The sequence below is a fragment of the Pseudonaja textilis genome, chromosome Z (assembly GCF_049901715.1).
Source record: "Pseudonaja textilis isolate UNSWEBS1 chromosome Z, rPseTex1.2, whole genome shotgun sequence".
In the NCBI taxonomy this organism is placed as follows: Eukaryota; Metazoa; Chordata; class Lepidosauria; order Squamata; family Elapidae; genus Pseudonaja; species Pseudonaja textilis.
This window is the reverse complement of record NC_142008.1, coordinates 37613467-37637170: the sequence shown is the minus strand read 5'-3', so window position 1 is coordinate 37637170 and position 23704 is coordinate 37613467. Positions and strand designations below refer to the sequence as shown.

Here is a 23704-nt window from a genome sequence, read left to right as displayed (position 1 = left end):
AAGTTCTTTGTGGTGGCCATTTCTGACCACTGCTGGAACCGCCTTCGGGAAAGGGAGTAATGGCCTGCTGAGGAGGAGAGATGCAGCTCTCCTCGACCCTGCTGGCAGTCTCCCCCTCTTCACCACCTCTACGGGGTGGCTTAGCCCTGAAACCAATCGGCTCAGGGAGCACCAGCGGCGATCCCAGACAGAAACCACGCACGATCGCGGATTTTTGTCTGTCGCTGAAGCCCTTCAAACCCGGAAGTCCCCTGCAGTGCACTCTTGTGGTCTTCTGGAGTCCCCTAGAGCTTACCCACTCCTTTAAAACCATTTCATAGTCAATTCTCCTCACTTGATGCAGGGATTGCCAAGGGGCTAGTTAGTGTACATGAAAAGGATCATTGCCCATTTGGAAATCAACTGCCAAAAATAAATATTTCATACCTTAGCAAGTGATTTGACAATAGGATTCTCCATAATTCCTTTCAAGAAAATAAGGTCTATTTCTTCAGCTCCTGATGATGAGGGTAAATCAGTAAGATTATCCAAAACTTGCTGCATTGCTACTGAAAAGAACACATACAGGTAAAACACTTCAGACTTATTATAGTAAATATATAAATAATTAAAATAATTGTCAATAAAAGTGACCAGCCATTTAAAGGCGAAGCACCAATTATTTTCTCCTTTAATGTTGGTTTTGAGAAACATTGTAACAACCAAAAGAAACCTTTTGACTACCTTAAAGCTAACAAATTTACAAGTACTGTTTTCTTAATGATTGTCCTGTTTAGCAACCAAACTTATGATGCCCCTGAAAAAATTACTTTATAACCAGTCTTCTCATGACCATGGCAGTGATGTTTATATGTAATGACCGCATCGTTTAGCAATGAAATTTCTGGTCCCAATTGTAGTTCTTGAGCAAGGACTACCTTTATATGGGTTGAATACTTGAGCAGTCATAAAAGTGGGAATGGGCGGGGGCTTTTCATCCATTTCTTCACCTACTTTTGAGATAGAAAAACATCAAACTGTGGTAGCTTCCTTACAGGATGTGAAAGATTGTAGAAATCAGAAGTTAATCCTGGCAGTTTCCATTCATTGCTCATTAGACAGAGTTAAATACTCATTAGATAGTTAGGAACGGTTTAAGTATGTAGAAGAACATAATACTTTAAAACTGACAAACAATGCATAGCAATCTATCTGTCCATTTATAAACCACAATTTATTGAAAAATAAAGATATTGAAATATATATTATAAAAATAAATAGCCTACATTAGGGTATAAATCTACATGCTAAGATAAGATTCCACAGTTCCATTACTCAAGTCACAGTTTCTACTTTCAACACTATTGGGTCAAATGTGTATTACTGGAATATAACAGGGGTGGTGGGTGGGAGAACGCTAGTAACTACAGGTAGTCTTTGACTTAAGACCAGTCGTGTAGTGACTGTTTGGAGATAATAATTGCCTCAGAAAAGGTGCTTTACAACCCATAAATCGCAAAATGTTGCATCCTCCTCCCATGGTCCCATGACTGCATTATGGAAACTGACTGACATTTATGACCAATTTGCAGATTCTGTAGTCATATAACTTTGATTTGTAATATTTTTGGCCATTTCTAGTATTTTTTGCTGGTTTCTGGGAAAAAACCCCCACCCTTTCAGGAGAATAGGTTCCAACTTACAACCAACTTACAATAGGTGTAAGGTTCCAACTTACAACCTTGTGATTCATTTAATGATCATATGATTCAGATTAATGATATCTTGATTATCTTAATAATTGCCATAAAAAGTCATAAAATTGGGTCTGATCCTTGACTTACGACCATCACAATAATGACTGAAATTCCAGTCCCCATTGCAATCAGGAGTGGAGGACAACCTATAACACTAATTTTATCTTTCAAGTGTATTTAATTTTGTATGTAATCCGTTTCCTTGAAAATAAGACCTATCTCAAAAATAAGACATAGCATGGTTTTATGTGTGTGCTTTATATAAGCCCTACTTCCCCCAAATAAGCCCTACTTAAGAGTCTGCACAACCGGATAGTCTCCCATTCCATCTGGTTGCTTGCAGTGCCAGTCTCGAGGCGAGGCGGAGCTGTCTCACACACCCCACACCGGCTTACCTCAGGGCCCCTGTAGCCAGGTCACCCCCCTGACATTTGCCCGGCCCACTTCTGCTTGCTCATGCCTCCCATCTCACCTCAGGGTTGCAGCATCGGCAAAATGCTTGGCCTCCTGCTCTGTTGTGGCTGCAAACAAGCAGAAGAAGTGGGCCGGTGGCCACATGGGATCCTGTTAGATGGGGCCGCTGCTGCTAGGTGAGGCAGGTGTTGAAGCATGGCTAGCCTGGCTGCAGGGGCCTGAGTTAAGCGAGTGTGGAGTATATGGCACAGCTCCACCCCTATATCTTACAGTGGCACTGGGGTGCCACATGGTCTCCTGCCTCACCACAAGGAAGGAGAAGTGGGCTTTACATGGAAAAAAATAAGACACCCTCTGAAAATAAGCCCTAAAAAAATAAGCCCTGAAAATGCTTATTTTGGGATCCAAAAGAAAATAAGGCCGGTGTTATTTTGGGGGAACACGGGTATGTGTAAATGCAATAAAGCATCTCACATATAAAAAACGCTTGTATAAAAACAGGTCAAGCCAGGAGCACTGGGCCAGAATGGTAGTTACTGATCCTCAATAATGATTTAATGTGCATTAATGTACGTTGATGCTAGCATTAATTTTTAACAATGATTAAAAATAATTATGATATCACTGGAGACAAAACACAGTAATTGAGTATAGCATACATCCCTAGGCTTGCTTTCTGTAATGAACGGGGCAATCAGAGGAAAAATTAATTACCGTTTTTAAAAGACAAAGTACATCAAAGAGGAAATAACAAGATTGTTAAAAATAAAAAGATCCTACAATATTGCCCGTAAGGACTACTTCAAAAACAGAGCTTCAAGAACTCATGAACCATTACATATTATCTTCACACTAGCTTTCATTAAATAACATTAACACCTACATTTTTAGTATGTCCTTGCTTAAAAGGGGAAAAATATTTTCTAGAAAAATATTACTAAGTAGAAAATTTTAAACATGTGGTACCATTCTTAAAATAAACATATATCATACAATGAAAGCTTTTTTTAAAAAAATTGCTATAACCACACTTTACAATCAATGCATCCCCAACTCCTTCTAGCAAACAAGCTCTCTTTGAAAAGCTTGTGTGGGAGGCTACTGACAGTTACATTATGCTTTCAGGAATTCTGACAGCATTTCTTTTCTTTAGTTGATAAGCCAAGATTGTTGTCAACCATACTAAAATTTCAGGAACATAATGCACTTTTATTAATAAAAAAAATGAAGAGCTAGCAGCTGTGTAGGTAGTAACAAGAAATTCAAGTTCATTATCTAGATTAAAGCCAATAAATTGCACTAAGAACTGTTTTAATAATTGGGGGCAAACTCACTTCAAAAAGATGCATGCAAAATATTTCTCACATTCATTTGTACAATATCTAAATTTATTCACAACTCTGAGGTAACAGAATAATATACAAAGAAGCTTCCTAAAGCTTACTATCCTGGATGTCAGATGCTGCAAACTAGGGAAAATTTTTGTAATACTCAGAGTAGCGTTATTTGTAACAAGGAAAGTATTATCTGCATGTATTAATGTAAAAAAGCAAAGAAAAGCTGCAACAAGCTATAACATATAATTACATAGATGATCACACACAGTGGAAAATATACCCCCAAACTAGTATTTTTTCATAATCTGCTTCTATCCAGATGTATCTGAATACAGTAGGATCTATATTATGTGGATGGCCACACTGTCAGCAAATTTCAAGAACTGCAATTAAACCCTTCTGGAAAGCACAAGGTTGAGAAAAGAAATCAATGATTTCTGGAAAAGTTATATTTGACTTTGGGAACTTTTACAATGTGTGGAATTCAAATCTCAGAATTTCTGTCACCTTATGCTGTTTGGGGAATTCTGGGAATTGAAGTCCACACATCTTTAAGTTCCCAAAGTTGATAAACACTGTTACAGGGTAATAACACTATATTGGCTGTAAACTAGAATTCACTGTTCCAAAGTTCACTTAAAGCAATAAACTTTTATTTCCATAACTCAGCTGAATAAGCTAGCAGACTTATTTTTAGGATAAACAGATAATCAAGCCACAATATTTAAGCTATTGGTCTTCTATAGCCTTTGCTTAAACACATCCAGTGATGAGAAATCCACCCTGTATATTTAACCAAAGAAAATTTCTCGGAATATCAGTAGCTGCCTTCTTGTTGTTTAAAACCAGCTTTCTGTTACCTGCACCAAGAGAAGAAAGAAAATTATTCTTGACCTTTTTCTACGTAACCATTCTTTCAAGCTAAAGAATGCCATGATATTTACAGGTAGTCCTCGACTTACGACCATAATTGTGTTTGCTAAATTTGTGTTGCTAAGCAAGGCAATTGTTAAATGAGTTTTGCTCCATTTTACAACCTTTCTTGCCACAACTGTTACCGTATTTCCCCATGTATAAGCACCCCCTTTGTATAAGCCACCCCCAATTTTTGGACTGTGAAGTTTTGAAAAAAATATTTTATTAGAGAAACAAGTTATGAAGGAAGAAAATTTACAAAAGAAACAAAATTCGACGTCTAGATCTACAACTTCGGTCATGGCGCCGAAGCGGCGCGGCGACGCTAGCAATCTACGCATCGGAACGCGAGTAGGAGCGAAGCATTCAGGCCGATGCCTAGCGTGTGCATTTCTATCGCGTACTCGCACTCGTAATCGTATCATCACGTACAATTTTTACAAAAAAGTATAGCATACTGCTGGAAAACCAGTTTATTCCTACTTTATTATTTTATGCATTTTCACGTATAAAAAGTGTACCTGCTTTGTATATGCCACCCCCTACTTTTGGGCTTGAAAATTTTGGAAAAAAGGGGTGGCTTATACATGGGGAAATACGGTAAGTGAAATCGCTGCAGTTAAGTTAGAAACAAGGTTGTTAAGTGAATCTGGCTTCCCCATTGACTTTGTCAGAAAGTTGCAATGGATGATCACATGATCCTGGGACAGTGCAACCATTATAAATATGAACTAGTTACTAAACCTCTGAATTTTGGTCCCTGGACCATGGGGATGCTGCAACAACTGTATGTGTGACAAACAGTCATAAATCATTTTTTTCAACACCGCTGTAACTTCAAATGGTCACTAAATGGATGGTCAGAACTCAAGCACTATCTGTATTTATTTATGAATTTAAAAATAATTTATGAAAGTTCTGCAAGAAAACAATCAAACACAGAGCATCAAGGAACCATTTATTTATTTAAATCCTGCCTGTATTATTTTGTTCAAGGCAATGAAAATATCCAATACAGCTCAACCCTGAGTTGAGCTGACAAAGAGAGACTGGCCCAAGGTCATCCAGCTGATTTTCATGGATAAGATAGGACTGGAACTCACAATGTCTGATTTCTAGTCTGGTGGTGCCTTAACCAATACACCAAACTTGACTATTCCCACTCTGTCTCTCTTCTCAAGGCTAAACATTGCTGGTGGTTTCAATTTTTCTTTATATTTGATCATCCTTTTTGCCCTTTTCTGCATCTGTATAGCTTTATCTAAACCCTTTCCCAAAACTAAACCGATAATTCTGAAGTTATATTTCATTTGTTCATATTTAGTTTGTGATCAACTACAATTCCACGATCCTTTTCATATGTCCTACTATAGTCAAATACCATGCATCCCATCTCTCTGCATTTAAGTTTCTTATGTAAATGTTTCATTTGTCCATACTAAATTTAATTGTTACTTTTAGTCCATTTTCAGAAAGTATCAAAATTGTTTGGGATTTTATTTTTGTTTTTTTGAATTATTACACAATTTTGTATTCTTTATAAATCTTCACGTCGCCATGAATAAAAATGTTGAAGAACAAGGATTCAGAAAAAAAGTTTTGTTTCTGCTTGGAGACCATTTTTGGATCTTTTGCTTGAGAAAAATAAAACATGAACATTTGATTTTAGGACTCGATGATTATATTTGTTATGATTAATATTGGGTATGTTTATTCTTATTAGAGTTATATTGTTTAAACCTATACTTTGAGTTTATGTTTACATTTAGAGTATGAGGGTTTTATTATATATTTTAATGTTATTTGATGGAATAATTTTATGTTGTTTTTATATTATTTTAATTTAGAATAAGAGGTACTACCCTGTTTCTCTGAAAATACTCCTACCCTGAAAGTAAGTCCTAGCTTGATTTTTACACATGCACCCAATATAAGCCCTACCCCCAAAATAAACCCTAATTAAGATCCCACACACTCCAGAGTGAATGGGTAAAAATTAAGCTAGGATAGAGATGAAGGGGGTGGAATTACTTACATTTGGACAATTGTAGCCAGGCTTCACATACCCCGACATCTGTGTTGCTGGCCCATTTCTTCTGCAACCAGCAAGGCTGGCAAGGCTTTCCTGAAGGATCAACCCAGATCTGTTATAGGCTGCAGAAGCCTTCAGGAAAAACCTTACTGGCTGCAGAAGAGGTTCCTGAAGGCCTCTGACAGTGAAAAGGAAGCCGGGGTGATGTGCACAAGTAAGGTCAGTCAGTGGATGACATTCCCCTGAAAATAAGAACTGGTACCTTTTTTGGTGGCAAAAAATATAAGACAAGGTCTTATTTGGGGGGAAACACAGTATATATTTGTGTCTGTACTGAAGTCAGAAATCAATTTCCACTTTTTTTCTTGACACTTTTTTCTTTATTTCCTTTTTTTATTCCCTTCCCTCCTTTTCTGTTATTTTTATTTAATTTAATAAAGTTGTTCCAAAACAAATGACTGAACCATGTATATAGTTATTTGCATTATGACAATTGTTCATAAAATGTGACCATCAGTAAGTGATTCTCTATATTGGGATTTAACAATCAGATTTTTGGCCCACCTAATCTAGCAGTGTCAAACCAGTCAGCAGCTCTGCTCCTGTTCTATCTGGAGATACCAGGGACTGAATCTGAAAATCAGGGATAATTCTGAAATCAAATCATATTTTTGTCTTGTAACAGATTTTATTATTGGTCTGATCCCAATTCAAATACACTGAGATGAAACCATGATGCCAGTTGCACTTTGTTCCTACAAAAATGCCTATTTTTTTTACATTGATTTCATAATCTTATGTTATACTGGAATTAAGCTTTTTCTTTATGCAGAAGTCAATATATATTATCAATAGGCAAACTTGACATTTACATGATGTACTTCATTTTTTTAACTTTCAAAGATTCACCAAGAGGACGAATAGAGAGCAATCCATAATACATAAAATCAACTAAAAGGATGCATTTCAACAAATAGACAGTGCAACAGTATAATCAACAGCAGAGCAAATATTGCAATTTCTTCCTCATAAAAACCTCATTCTGGCTTCAACTATCCAAAGAATCTTCTACAATCCCTTGTTAGCCATATAGTTAGGAATTTTAGGACATGAAATTCAAAACATTGAAGAAGGGGGTTACCAGGCTGTATCTCTCTCTTATTCTAATTTGTAAAATACCAGGTTTTAACTTCAGCCACTCCATTCTTTCTCCACTACTCAGTTTGAACTACCCAAATGACATCAACATGTCTCTTTGGATTCTGTGGAAGAGCTTGAAACTCTACATTTGCTAAGTGTTACAGTTGAGGTCAAGATGGCTAGAATTCCTGTGGTTATTTCAACTTCCCCTGTTGTGTATAACTAAGAGTCTGGTTCAAAAGTCATTATGAGTTTTTGCTTTGGAGGACTCATTCCTTAATTGTCACTTTATATTGCAGAACAATTTTAAGACCATAGTTCTAACTTTGTTTAAACAAGGCACACTCCCTTTGTTTGCAATGCAGACTTATTGTAATAGTATGCAGAAGGACCTGGTGAGACTGGGTAAAGAAACATACCACAGGAATGGTCAGATAAGTGATGGCATAGGTGCTTGGGGAGGGGTGTTGCTTGACTTGCAAGATTGATGTCAGTCACATGGGATTAACTAGATAAGAAACACAACAAGGTAAGCTAATTCTACTTTATTGTATTATTATTATTATTACTTTTATTGTCAGAGTACAACAAGTGTACAATGAGATTGGCTGAGCCTCCTTTTTGTGCACCCCCCACAACACAACTCACAGTGAGACAGAAGTCCCTAAACTAGTCCCAATCTTATTACACTTTGTGACCTTGTTGCACAATGTGCCAGCTTCGCAAGTCTGTGTCAGAAGTCTGACAGCCCACGGGTAGAAACTGTTCTTCAGCCTGTTGGTGTGGCTGGCTAATTCTGCTTTATTGTAAAATTACATTGACAAAAGCTTTCAAGTCTGATAGTACAATGCTCCCACATCCATCTCCTTCAAAATCCAACCTTTCTCCCAACAGTGTCTTCTGAGCCTCTTACCTCACCCACTATCCAGTTCTGGGCTAAGCTGTGTGTTATCTGATTATTTTCTTGGCAATGTCTCTTTAGCCAATCTCCCAAGGCTCTTTCTAGATGCCACTATAGTTATGTACTATCCTAAATCATTATGTTCACATCCTTCATTTTTTTCTTTAAATAATGCCCTATTATAAATCTGTATGTGTGTGTATAAATTTGTGATATAATTACCAGCTATTCCCAACTAGGAAATAAAAATAATTTCAACCTGATGCCATTAAGACACTAGAGCATACTATACTAACAACAATTAACAACTATTGCTCTCTCTAAAAAAACAAGAACTCCTTAAAAAGCTGTTTTGAGTTAAACAAAATCCTGTTGAACTGAGCAAATTCTTCTTGAGTGAAGCAAAATTCTATGTTTTTTTCTTGACAATAATATGGAAATTGTTTACCATTGCTTTTCTTGATGTTTTTTCTATTGTCAGTCTAGCCTATTGCTTCTGGTATTTCCTGTGGCTCCCTTGAATTTTTCAGTTATGAGCCATATTTATCTAAAATTCATGGAATGTAAATAACCATATTAATTTAACATCCACTCAACTTGACAAATGTACTTCAATGTGATAATCAGTATAATCAGCTTCCAAGATATTGTAGCAATTAATTTGATAAAATGTGGTTGATATGCAGAACTTTTTAAATGTAGTTTTAAAAACACGTTGAGGATATTTGTATTTTCTCTCATTTTGGTAAATCACAAATACAGGTATTCTCATTTAACAACTAACTCGTTTAGCAGCCATTTGCAGTTTCAATAGAAATGAAAAAGTAACTTGTGACTGGCCCTTACATTTACCATCTTTGCGGGTCTATAAAGCCAAGGAAATCTAAAGCAAGCTCATAAGTACTGTACAATCAGTTTTGCTTAGCAAGTTCTTTGCTTAACAATCAAGTTACCAGTGCCAATTGTGATCATTAAACAAGGTGTACCTGTAAGGTGTACCTATGTCTAATTTTTTTAATCCTGCCAGATTATTGACCTTGACAACATATTCCAAAAATAAAAATCAATAGCCAAATAATAACCCTTGTTTGGAATCTTTGGGGAAAAAAAAGTCACTTTCTATGAGAAAGGCAGCCGAATACATTTGATTAATAAATACTGTATGTTTAATGCTGCTTAAATAATTATTATATAATGTATTTAGATATGATTTATACTTCTACTCTTTTATTGGATTCTTGCATGCCACCCAGAGTGACTTTCCATGAGATGGACAAATATATAAATTTGTTTAATAAATATTATATAATGGCTTTAGATTGTTTTATACTTCTTTTTTATTGGATTGTTGTATGCTGCCCAGGGTCACTTTTCATGAGATGGGTGAATATTTAAATTTTATTAATAAACAAATTAATAAATAGTAATAAGTCAAATACATCTTTAGACTGTGATATGAATGCATAGTTCAATGTAAGTTTCAATATCAATTTGATTAGTCCTGTTTTAGGCATGAAATCCAGCTGGGTATCTTTGGGCCAGTCACTTTCTCTTAGCCCAACTCACCTTAAGGATTGTTGTTGAGGGGGAAATAGGAGGAGGAGGAGATGTTGGATATGTTTACCATCTTGAGTTATTGATAAAAATAATAAAGGCAGGATATAAATAAATAAGTAAATACATACATAATGGAAACAATACCCATTTAATGGCAAGGTATAGGTGGGAGAGAAACCTCAGCTTTTGTTTTTGTTAGCTGGCAAAAAAAAAATTGATAAATGATGTAACCTCTTGCTTTCTCATAATTTACCACAAAAACCATTTGAAGAATTGTCAAAAATCTGGAACTCTAAGACGACTAATTGAAAGAATTGGATATTTTCAATATGTAGCAAATTTAGGTTCCATAATTTTATTTAGCACTCAATTATGTTCAAGAATAAAAGCCAGAGTTTCTTTCTATTCTTCAGTGCTTCTTAACCTAGGCTGAGTAGAATGGTCTGGCCAGTTTTCTTGATATGATGTTAACATCCGGAAAGCCAGAGATGATTGGATTTCCAAACACCAACATTCCCTACCTAGATCTTTGGTCTTGGCCTTTCAGAATTTCCAGGTAGAATAGCCCCAGAAATCTGGAAACCCACCTGCTTGGAGGATTCACTAATTATTAAAATAAATAATAAATAGCACTTTTATAGCAGATACTGGTACTAGGAATACATTGCATTGATTTGGCTTAGCTAAAGTCCAGAATTCCATCAAACATTTGTCCTGTATTTTATAGCACAGGAGCCCACACATCATAATCAGGACCCATGAGATCTTCCATCCCTCCCTTCTGGCATCCTGAAAGTAGATGGGGGGGAGGGGCACTCTCCAGCACCTTTTTGTTATTTGCAGGAGATTTAAAATGCAAATTGATAGATTGGCTTGTTCATGGAAAAATTCAATTTGTCAAGGGAGTAAAAGATTAAGTGAACTGATATTATTCACTGGGATTAAAAGATTGTCGTTCACCACAAGTAAAAAGAGAAACCAATTGTGTACAGGTAGTCCTCAACTTACGACCACAATTGACCCCCAAATTTATGTCGCTAAGTGAGAAATTTATTAAGTGAGTCTTGCCCCATTTTGCAACTTTTCTTGCCACATTTGCTAAGTGAGTCACTGCAATTCTTAATTAGTAACACAGTTGTAAGTGAATCTGGCTTCCCCATTGACTTTGCTTGTTAGAAACTTGCAAAAGAGGATCGTATAACCCTGGGACACTGCAACCATCATAAATGTGAATCAATTCTCAAGCATCTGAATGTAAATCATATGACCATGGGATGCTGCAATGGTCAGAAGTGTGAAAAATGGTAATAAGTCACTATTTTCGGTGCTGTTGCAACTTCAAATGGTCACTAAATGACCTCTTGTAAGTCGAAGACTACCTGTACATACCTTTCTCCATCATTTGAAACATTTCTTTTTATTTTCTACCAGTGCTAATAACCTGAATTTGCTACAGCAAAAATCAATGCAATTTTGCTGATATAGGTGCAATACATTTTTTATAGCCCACACCTATTAACTAGAAAATTACATGGTTTCAGAAGAACTTCCTTTTCTAGCGGCATAAATTTTATGTTGATTGTATCCAATACAGTATCACAGGTATGCATTATATAAACAAGCACTATAAGAATTTCCAAATGGCAAACTACAGCTGTTCCTTTTATCAACTTTCAAATATGGAAGAAGGCACATGATAGCTTACCCATTAAAAATAAATATCTCCCCAGATGTTAAGAACCAGGCCTAGAAAACAGAATAAACTTGCACTCCTGATAAAGTGCTGGAATCATCAATCTCTCAGATATTCCACCCAGGGCATGTTCTACAGAAGAAGGCAAAAAGAGAGCTCCATGGATAGATCCCTTAAAGGAAGAATAAAGATGTTTTAATCAACAATCTATAAATGGAGATACAATGCAATATGTTGATAGTAACAGTTATCCAATTTGGAGTACATACTACATTGCAACTGCTGAACATATGAGGATAGGTCATCAGGTTTTTTTTAAGCACTTTTGTAACTTTGATCAGCTGCTGCACAAGACAGTCAGTAAGCAAGGACTACCTGTAGTTGACTTTCCATGCTTTCCCTCAAGCTAGTAGCTCTATAATTTTAAGGAAATGATACATTTTGAGGCACATTCAAATAGAGCAGATATTTCAATAATGCAACATTGCTAAGAGTCACAATCAAAAAGTATAAAAACAGTAGTCATTTTAAATTATCATCTCACAAATATTACTACATAAGCACTCAAACTCTTCCAATTAATAATAGTAATGATGTTGATTACACCAAGGTTTCAAAGTTATCTAGTTATAATTCTATTGCAGCCTAATCATTTAGTTTAAAATTTGGCCATATCCAGTCCCTAATAATTATCCTACAATAATGCAAAATGCTTTGTGTTCAGTCACATATATAACTTTCTTGAAGGGAAGACTTTGGTATCATAGCTAAGAATCCATTGTAATTATGACATCTTTCATCTCCATAAGCTACTACAGAAAATTCAGCAGATGCAGAATGTAGGATGAAATCTTGTAATACAACAAAAGCTGTTACTATACTTCAGAAAATATGTCACAGAAAAGTAATCTTTTGTAGGATTATTACTCATATACCACCTGTACTGTTATTCTCATTATGTAAGTGTAGTCATCCAAGTACACTTACTAAGTCTTCTGTTAAGCAGCATTCTCACCCTAAATGGGCAATTTTGTTTTTATTCTGTCACAAGATGTGAAGCCTGAGAATTACCCCCAGGTCAGAATTTTCTCTAGGCTTCAATCTATTTTAGGACATGTTATGATCACCCATAATATTCAAATACTGCAGCCTCAAGACAGTCAACCAGAAATTATATGAATGTGCCTATAATAGAGAGGTAAATAGATTTCATGATTCTTACAAAAAAGTGTTTCATCAATTCAGATAATAATTTATTCAGTGAATAGCAGCAACTTTCCGGAGTTTGATTCTGTTTTTCTTTTTTTGGAAAGCTATGTAAACCTAGGACTTTTTGATTAAAAGAAGAATATTATTACTCATTGTAAATCTACATAATACGTTATGTAGAATTTTGTATAAATATATCAGCTTCTAGAAAATATAAGCCATAGTTTTAAAATTTTGAGAATATTCCAAATAATTCTGACTTAATGTATATTGTAATATAACTGGTTTCTTCATGATCTGGCAGTATGTGCAAATCAATCTACCAGGGAATAATCAGGAAATTATGTTTTAAAAATCATAGCTTAGAGTTTCCTATAAATTATCTTCAAGGCTTTCTGAAGACTTCCAGCATAATTGTTGAAACTTTTACTATCTAAACCTCATATCATTATACCTCACTATGGAGGCATAAAGTGTTATGGGTTAGAATCACTCAAGGGCAGCACTTATCAGTCTATATAACTACATGGGGATAAAAAAAGTCTTTACCAAGCTGCTGTGAAAGGATAGCTTCTATCCAATGATTGTAAACAAGAATGTAGAAAACTAATCTCTCCAATTTTAAAAGTTCTTCTTAAAAGTTCAGACATGCAAAAAAGCACAAATTAAAATGGACACAACACTCTTTAAAGTTTCATGGGATTACCAACTAAAGAAAAAAATAAAATAGAAATACTTTTAAAAATAAGATGTCTTCACTATATTTATAAATCCAAATTCTTTTAAACAAATGACTTTGCTGACTATTATTAAAACTGACAATTGATTCTAAGATAACTATGAACAGTTAGATACCAAGACAAATATTTTTTAGAAACAGATACCAAGACAAATATTTTCTCACTCTTAGCTGCATCAGTTAGTTTTGCAAATCTTGAAATAAGTGGCAAGTTTTAAAGTTTGAACCCCAAATCCCAGCAGTTCTGACTTTAAAAGTAAAAAAAAGTATAATGTAGACAGATACAATGATGTGTAAACTCTTATTAGAAATTCTAAGTGTTTTAAAATACATTCTATACATTTAATCATGTTCAAATTCACTTAAATGGACAGGACTTATTTTTTGACCTCACATAGAATTGTATCCTTTACTTTCTCTAAACTTGAAAAATTGGCTGCATTTATTGGGGGAGATATATGGGCTAAAATGTAGATTTTAGCAATTCAGAATTCCAGAACTTAATGGAGAAGGTGTACATCTAATTATACAGATGAATTGCGCAACCTATATAAGCTGCCCTTCAACCTTATCTTACTACGCCATATAATTGTAATAATAAAGCTATTATCGAAGGTCAATTAACAGCACTCTCTACTGTGTTACTTGAAAAAAGAAAATTAAAAAAACTTATCTCTCTTCTAAATTCAACAATATTTACAACCATAATTTCTAGTACTCACACCTGCAATTCTACTAGAAGCTCTGAGATTTACTTTTCATAATAGCATTTAGGCTTAGGATACAAAATCCTTCATTATATAAAATAGATTGGGATTGTTTCCCAATTCTATTTCAAGCTTTCTTTTTAATTTAATCATTTGCTTGATTAGTCATCTGATAATTCATATTTTTTGTTCACCCTTATTTAGGGTCCTAGACCCAAAGGTGCTTTTTCAACAGGCAACTGAACTTTCTGGTTTTTTCTTTGAAGACATTTCACTTCTCATCTAAGCAGCTTCTTCAGCTCTGGCTGGATGGTGGGGATTGAAGGATTTATACTCCTGGAAGATAGCTGGTCATTTGCATTCTTTTAAGATCACCTGGAGGTTTATCTGTGTCCTCAGGGTCACCTCAGTGGTGCAAATGGGTGTGGAGCCTTATTGGAACTGTTGAAAGGACTGTGTTGTAGACTGGAGATAGATGATGTACAGTAGTATCCCGCCCTGTCTGTTGAGACAGGGATGTTAAATTTTGTCATAGATGGCTTCTTTAACCCCTCTTTCAACCCAGTAGTTCTCTCTGTGCAAAATGTGGACTTTGCTGTCTTCAACAGTGTCCTGTGTCTTTTAAATGCAGGTGGCCTGCTAAATCCAGTCCTGATGTGTTTGTTCTCCTATGTTGTGCCTGGCGCTTATGAAGTGGTTATGAAAAGCCTTGATCTTGACTACAGATATCTAACTTGAGACTACAACTATGTATACACCATTTTAAATGACATATTATATTCCTAACCTAGCAATAAGTTGGATCACTGAACTATTGTGTTGGCGAAATACTTTGAAAAGAGGAAAGGAGCAAAGGGGTGGCAGTGGCGGCAGCGGGGGAGGGACGGGGACGACAGAGGACAGGTTCTTTCTGTTCCAGTTCCTGTATGACCATGTGATGATGCCTATGCAAGAGTATTTTGATCCTTCTCAAGCTTAGAGAAATTAAATATGATGGAATGTGCACCTGGAGAAGCAGTTGGGGGGGGGGGAGATTTGCCAACATAGAACTGTCCTGGGGGAGGGGTATCCAAATTAAGAGGTTTGGGCTAGCCACACCCTAGAATTTCTCAAGATGGACCTAGTAGGCTAGAAAGTTATAGATGCAGTTTGTAAAAGTTCTGTCCATTAGGTATAAGCAAATAAAGGATTAGACTCGACTGGATTTTGCTGCTTTGTGCTTGGGTCTTACATTATCTGGTAGTTTAAAATAGTGGATGTAGCTGAAGCCCCAATGATTTGAATGGCAAAACAGTACTTTATTTCCATGTTGGTAGGCAGATGGAAACAATGCAAAACATGGCAGCTGTGAGCATGCAAAAAATGAGGAAAAATAATTCACAATTGGAAGAATAGAAACATACACTAGCATATAATTAAGAAACATACAATGAATCAATAGATTAACCTGTTTCATAATGGAACAGTCATGATGTTTACTGATCTACACATCCTTATTATATCACACATAATAAAATCTAAAGCTTTTACAATAGTTTTTTTATCATGTTATGTTTTTGAAATTACATGCACTTACTCTTTCTATGCTTTGTAGAAATAACTTCTTTATTAAAAAAGTAGGTTATATCAAATAATAATGAGGAAGAAATAATAATGAAGAAGAAAATAGAAATGGAACATAGCCATACTATACATCATTGCAGCTTTTTCAAACTCCTTTAGTCTGCTTTGCAAATACTTACCAAAGCAGTTCATGAGTGCTAATTTGCTCTTTGTAGCAGACACAGAAAATAATGAAAGGGAGAATTTGTACAAAATTATACTCCCAGACTTACCACTGGATGTAAAAATTCATCCAAAGATTGCTAAGTACATAAACCTGAAAATTGGTAAAATTATTTCAATCAGAAAAATAGAATAACATAATCTCTATTTGTATTTTATTTCCCATTCCACCAAATGACAAGCTAGTTTCTTAATTATTAATAAATAATATACAGATCATATCTATTCCTATGTTCTGAAACCACTAGCCATAGTTTTTCTGGCTTATTGTGTTATGTGAATGCACTGTGATGAAGCAAATTTTGAGATTTATTTATTTATCCAATTTATATGGTCACTTATCTCAAAAAGTGACTTTGGGCAGCAAACAGTTAAAATGTAATTGTACACATCACAAAATTTAAAATATGTGGCAACCAAGCAATGTGAACACAATTCACTAGCATAACTAAAAAGACCTAAGGACTTAAGTCCTGGACATAAAGCACCACCTGCCAATTTCCAATTGTTTTGTTTTAAAGGAACAGACACTGTTCATTGGAAATTCTCCCATGCTATGTAGAGTTAATTGCACTTAACTCTGCTCCCTTAGCTCTTCCTGCCCTTCTCCTACATCAACATTTTCTATATGGCAATAGAATATACTTTATTTCCTTAACAAGCTTTGGGAAATCTTTGTTTTAAACAGTGAATAACCAGTTTGCTGCTCAAACTTTGCTACAATCCTTTGGAAGAAAAGTTATCTCAGATAAACTGTTTCTTGCAATCATTTATTGTTTCTATTCACTATTTACAGAACTTTGATAGTTTTTTCCAATCCAACTATGCCAAATTATCAGACAATATTCTTATAAACACAGGTACTAAGTAATATGGATTATCTACTTCACCTTGACTAGGATGGCTATACAATTGCTTTAAATTAAATGCAGGCAGTCTAACCTAGACCTATATAGATGGTTTACAGGCAAACAAATGAACACATGTACAGAAAGTCCTCAACTTATGACTAGAGTTGGGACTAGAATTTCTGTTGCTAAGTAAAGCAGTTAAGTGGATCATGCACAATTTTACAATCATTTTTATCATGATTAAGTGAATCATTGCAGTTATTAAGTGAATCCCATGTTTGTTATGTAAAACCAGCTTCTTCTAGTTCCTTTGCTTATTGGAAACAGCTGGGAAGATTGCAAATGGTGATCACATGACCCCAAATACTCCATATACTTTTGAATACTTCTTCGCTCCATAGTTAGTTATTTGGGAAATTCATGAACAAGAGACAATGGAAATTGCTCATTTATAGATCATAATCTTATGTTTGATAGACAAAAATGTTAAGCCAACACTTAATCTAAGGATTTTCTCTTAAGTTTGCTCATTTGATATTGTTTAAACATATCATGAATGTTTGCAATTTAATATATTTAGAATTGATACAAATTTGTTAATGAGGCTATTTTTAAATAAATTATAAAATTATAATATTGATTTATTTTATTAACACTAGCAGCTTACTGCAACATCTTCAAGATCCATAGATTTTATTAATATGTTAGCATATCTGCACAAAATTCACAAATCTGAAGTAATCAGACTAAGTAACTATATTTTTAAAATGTTGAAAAACTGAAATATAGAACCAAACATTGGTATATACAGTTGTATGTTGGAACTCAATTGCTTTGAAACTCATTGAATTTGGTACTCAACAGGTTTTGGTATAAAAATTTTGTCCCAGCAATCATCATTTGTTTGGTACTCAACACATAAGTTAGAACTTGTTGGTGTCAGCTCTCCTGTGACTCACAACATTATTCCTTATGGGAAAAATTTGTCTAATACTCATTGTTTTTGATACTCATTGCACTTCCTGGAATTAATTAATAATGAGTACCTAGATACCACTATACTACCAGGGATATAACTGTAGATTTGTAGAAGAATAGCACTAATAAAAGTATCACAATGGCATTATTTGTTACTTACAATGCCAATATGCCAATCTCTAGACTGGTAATCTTCAAATAACTATCATTCATGCACAACTGTTTAGTTACTACAATCTTGAACAAGGAGACTTATCCTTGAAATTATGACTGTCACAGTGTTCCCACAGTTATGTGATCGCTATTTGGAGCTTAGTAACTGGCTTGCAATTCCAATGCATTTCACCATTTGCTATTAAGAAGAAATTGGATGCCATTTGTCTGAAATGTTACAGGATTTCCTGCCTGAGCAAGCGGGTTGGACTAGAAGGCCTACATGGTCCCTTCAAATTCTGTTATTCCGCTATTTGTCTGTAATCTGTAATCTTTACTACTAGCTTTCAACAAATAAAATCAATGGAGAAGCAGGCAGAAGATTACAAGTGGCAATCATGTGGTGTTGCCCCTAATAACCACATGGGGCTTGTCTAATGACTGCAACTGTTGTAAGTCAGAATACTCATGCGACATTGCACTATATGACTGTGTTGCTTAGAAATTCCTTGTCCCAATTACCATTGTTCATTGAAGACTACCCATACAATGATGCCAGTCTCTGCTCACATTCATTTCTGTAAGCACGACATCAAGAAGGGGATCGGGAAAGCAACTCCTTTTTCTCATATGCTCCTTCCTAATAGCAACTCATGAAAGGCTCTCAAAAGAAATACCATATTCCCCTATTCATATATGACATCATATAAACCAGCAAAGCTGGCTGAGGGACCCTGGGAGTTGAAGTCCACAAGTCTTAAAGTTGCCAAGGTTGGAGACCCCTGATATAAAGGACAGAATTACAATGTAAAAGCAGACATGAAGTCAAGTGTATATATAGAAGAAAGCCAATTGAGTCTAAAATTGTGGGTGAGATAAGGCATGCAACCCCTGCCCTTTTTAATATGTGTGCAATAGATCAGTGGTGGGATTCAAATATTTTTGCCGGGCGTGGCTTGGTCGGCATGCACGTGACTTTCTGTGCATGCGTGTGCCAAACATACACTTTGCGCAGGCGCAGAGGTGTTCTAACTCACCTCCTGCAAGCCTGTACGAACCCGGTCGCTTCAACAGCTGCCACGCAGCACTATTGAAGCACAAAGCAGCTGCGTGTCAAATTCAGCAGATATAAAAGTGAGTATGGAAGCCTGGCAGGCAGATGGGTCCAATAGCAGAGCAGCGGAGACCGAACCAGTTCTCTCATCGCTGCTACCGGCTCGCCAGAACTGGGCCTAAACTGTCGAATATCACTACTGCAATAGATATCTAAAAAGGGCAAAGATTTGATCACCATGTTGTACCACCATTTTTATGTTTGCTGGCCCTTTCCCCAGATGTCTCTGTATATGGCAAATCAAGGCCAGAGAAATTAACAACTAGAATTGATGTATCTACAGGTATTCCTTGACTTATGAACACAACTGGGACCAAAGTTTCGACTGCTAAGCAAAATATTTGTTAAGTGAGTCACATTCACTTTTACAACCATTTATCATGGTTGTTAAGTAAATTACCACAATTGTCAAGTGAATTACATGGTTGTTAAGCAATTCCAGCTTCCCACATTGACTTTATCAGAAGCCAGCTTGGAAGGTTGCAAATGATGATCATATGACACCAGGACACTGCAACCATCATAAATAGATGCCAGTTGTCAAGCACCTGGATTTTTACTATGGGTAAAAATGTAATGGTTCTAAATAGAAGGGCCAGTTTTGAATATTTTTTTCAGTGCTGCTGTAAATTTGAATTGTTACTAAATAAATGTTTGTACGGTTAGTGTTTATTAGTGTCCTTTGAGTTTGATTTCTGGTGATGTCTGTCATGAGAGCAATCATGCAATTTTGGGGCACAAATGGATTACCATTACTTTTCAGAAATTTTTACAACTTTACAATCTAGTCTGTATATTGGGACTTACTGATGATTTCCTATCAAAATATTAACCAGGCATTTAACTTTTTAAAATCAGAGGTGTCTATATGGAAGAATGGTAAGTGACTTCCATACAGTTGTCAAGAAAATTATTTGAATATGTGTACACTATCCCTTATATTCATACATATTTTTCCTTCCCCCTATAACCCTTGCTTTTTGGTAGCAATGAACAGCTGCATATTAACAATGTGTTGGGAACTATTCATTTGTAAACAATTTAATTATCCAAATATAACGGTGGATTCTAAACATTAGCCATAATTGCATGATGGAAAATCTGATTTCTTTCTACATATAACTAGCTTCTTAATGAAACTGAGCCATTTTCTATTTGTCCTTTCATGGCCATAGTACTTAAGAACAGATACTTTCTATTTCATAAAGATTCCAAAAAACTATTTCCAAAAACCCCACACCTTAAAATAGTGTTAAATCTCTTGCATAATTGCACATCTAACACTGCAGTCCATTGGCAAAAGTTCCAGAGGCTTAGGGCTAACAAGTAAGACTAACAAGCTATTTCTTCCACACAGTCATTCCTTTTAGTGAAAAGAAAGAGGACATTAATGAAAACACAAAATCAACACATTATCAATACAGGAAAAAAAAACTTCTAATTTTTTTGCAAAATGCATGAGAATTTTTGGCATCTAAAATTTTTATAATTGCAAATTAATGCACACAACCAAGTCAATTCCTTCAAAGTTCCATCAATCTTTATGTTAAGTACTAGGACTATCATTCATAGTCCTAGCTACAATTCTAGTTGAAAATCCACACATAACACTAAAATGTCAAATTTGATATTAAGGAGCAAAATATTTTACTACGAATACAAAGAATAACTTAATAAAGTATAATGTTATCTCCATTATGAATCAAGGCACAAAATCTTTCTGCTGTAAAGAGTTCACATAGATAATTCTGAAAAGCCCACAAGTTGTAAACAAGAGATGAAAAATGAACAGATGGCTGCAGTATGTACTGCATATTCTAGAGTTTCTCTTATTTATATGCTTTGTTCAAGACTTCGAATGTACTAAATTCAAAATTTGATCCTATCTGTAATTCCCAAAACTGGTTATAGTTCTCGAAAAAGCATTTTAACAGAGACATTTCCACAGAGAAATTGCTAAATAATAGCTTGTCCTTTAAAATCACTTATAAGGTGCACCCAAGCCAGGAGTCAAGATTGTGTCAACATTGTGACAGTCATCCCTGCAAGATACTTGCAATTCAGATACAGTATTACTAGAATTTACTTGTCTTTCTCTACTGATTACAGCCCAGTCCAAAGGTCTATTTATAGTTGCCTAAGGCCTCTCTCTTCCCAAAGTCAAATAAAACGAACTTTAATTGATGGATGTGACTCTGTACTGCAGGATTGATTACAAACTCTGCAGTAGCAGCATGAAAAGGTGAAAGCAAAATGATGTTGGTAACACTAGCAGATTACTACCACTTGCTCTATCATGAGTTATATGTTATTATGCTATATACACTCTGTCGTCACAGCAATAATTGAAACAATGTCCCCCCTTCAGCAATAGCCATGACCAGTTGGCTGGAAGCCATAAAGTACAGTCCATTCTATTCAGGACTGACCCCTATTAACAACAAATGACATCCATGCAGTCTTTCATTCACAGGTTGTTTCAGTAAACTCTCTCAATTATTCTGACGCAGAAAGCGCCAAGACGTCTGTAGAGTTTGAATGCAAAAATAAAGAGGTAGGCTTGATAGTGTCATAACAATGGACGTGAATACACCTAAAAATCATGATGCCAAAGAACATTGTGTGATTCCTTGTTCATTTGGCTTCTAGCAGTCCAAACTGCTATTTTACAACCATGGGTGAAGCGGGATGTAGGATTTCCCTGCATTTGGCAGACTTCAACACTTACCTATCTTCTCCCCCAGAAAATCGCCCTTCCCGAGGACAATCCTTGCGCTTGTCCTGCCTCCCGCCCTCCCAGCTCCAAATGTAGCGAGGTGACAGCACCACCGTGGCAATTACAACCTACCCAGCTCTTCAATCAGATCCGCCACCTTTTTTTCCTTACTCAGTTGAATGCGGATTGCAGCTACAGGCAACAAGGAAAGGGAGCGGATATAAGAACCAGAATATGTGTTTTTCATCTGAAATGGAAAGGCGGACACCTATTTTGGGGAGAGAGCTCGCAATAATCGCTGAAGGAAAGGGGAGTGGGTGATATATTCGCGCACCGCCCCTAAATTTTGCGAAAAGAGGCGGGGAGAAAGAAGAATAATCCCGCAGAGGTCGAGGGGATAATCCCGAGCGGGAAACAAAGATTATCTCCCATTGGGGATAATCCGGGGCAAGAAAAAAACAAGCCCAGAGTTGGGAGGAGAAGGGACACGGAAGAGGTGGGGAAAGCGGCAAAATGCCCCATTACGAGCCACGAGTAAAATACCTGCACGAGCCTTAATCCCCTACCATAAAACGCCCAAAGAGGCCGCCACCAGTTTCGCTCCGAGGCAGGCTAAAGCGAGTCACGGGGTAGGCTCCTCGCCGGGAACCAGTTCCCGTCCCACAAGAGCCTTGCTCGGTTCTTCTCCGCCCTCTTCCATACACAGAGACTCGGCAGTCACACAGGGTGCGCCACAACAGGACCTTCTGCCACCCCCCCCTCTTCCTACCCACCCCCACCTAGGAAAAAAGGGGGCACTCGCCTGCCCTAAAAGCCTCTTTCCAGAGCTACGAAGGTGGGCAGTTACCGGTGGGTTGGCTCGCCTCTCCTTTCACTCGCACGCGCACCTAGAGCCTCCTTCTCTTCAGTGGACGCCGCCGCTCCGCCTCTGCCCCATCTAATGACCCGAAAACTCCCGGCAGCGCGCCCCCGCAACCCTTTCTGCCCGTCGAGAGGCGCACACGGTGGAACGGGTACCCGCCAGTCGGACTCTTTTGCGCGCGCAGTAGCCCGTCCTACTCCTGCTGCTGCCTAGGCAAAGAGCGCGCGAAAGCTTCTCTAGTCTAGTTGATCGGGCGGGAGCGCGCGAAGTAGGCCCCACCCCCTTTAACTCTTTCGCTGCCTTATGACTGGGCTTGCGGTTGGTCCCACCTTATTGGCCTGAGGACGCCAGTTTCGCCATTCATGCCAAGTCAAAAAAAAAAGGTGGGGGACTCACATGTGCATTTGTCTTTTGTCCCGGAGATCTTCTGTCGCCTGCATTGTGCGGACTTGAATCTAACGAGGATGAAAACCAAGCGACGTCAAGGCCACATACGATTGTGTGTCAATATTGGACAAAACAAGAGTGCAAAATTAAGGATGTAATACTATTCGTACTTATTCTGAAATAAGTCCGATTAAATTGGCGAACGCTTACTTCTGGGTAGGCGTGCTTAGGAGTATTGTTAACTAAATAAGGAAGTAAACCCCTATTGGAAGATTTTTTTTACTTTCAAGTGTGGATATTATACAGGGCACCGCTCGAATTGAAATAGTTCGAAATAAATCTGAATGAATTCAGCTCAATTAATCCCTCCCCGCCACACACACATACACTTCCTTTCTGAACTAAAAACTCTGTTTTGTCCTTGGAGATTGAAGTTTTTTTAAAAAAATATCCCAGCCCCATTAGCTGCATTTAGCAG

The 23704-nt window shown here is 36.6% G+C and overlaps 1 protein-coding gene across 35 annotated transcripts in view; it reads right to left on the bottom strand.

The window, feature by feature from the left end:
- Nucleotides 1-23408, bottom strand: part of PALS2 (protein associated with LIN7 2, MAGUK p55 family member) — a 240270-nt gene extending 216862 nt beyond the window's left edge. For 2 of the 35 annotated variants that reach the window (XM_087915326.1, XM_087915313.1), the window contains exons 1-4: nucleotides 22825-23100; nucleotides 15612-15725; nucleotides 11738-11897; nucleotides 427-548 (exon numbers count right to left, since the gene is read on the bottom strand). In XM_087915326.1, the coding sequence (XP_087771452.1) occupies nucleotides 427-548; nucleotides 11738-11741 (126 nt within the window). In that variant the 5' untranslated portion in view covers nucleotides 11742-11897; nucleotides 15612-15725; nucleotides 22825-23100. Of the gene's footprint in view, nucleotides 1-426; nucleotides 4348-11737; nucleotides 11898-14755; nucleotides 14883-15611; nucleotides 15726-22109; nucleotides 22225-22520; nucleotides 23105-23235 lie in introns of those variants that run through there. The other 33 variants (XM_087915325.1, XM_087915312.1, XM_087915310.1 and 30 more) reach the window with 28 other exon arrangements.
- Nucleotides 23409-23704: the final 296 nt, after the last annotated feature.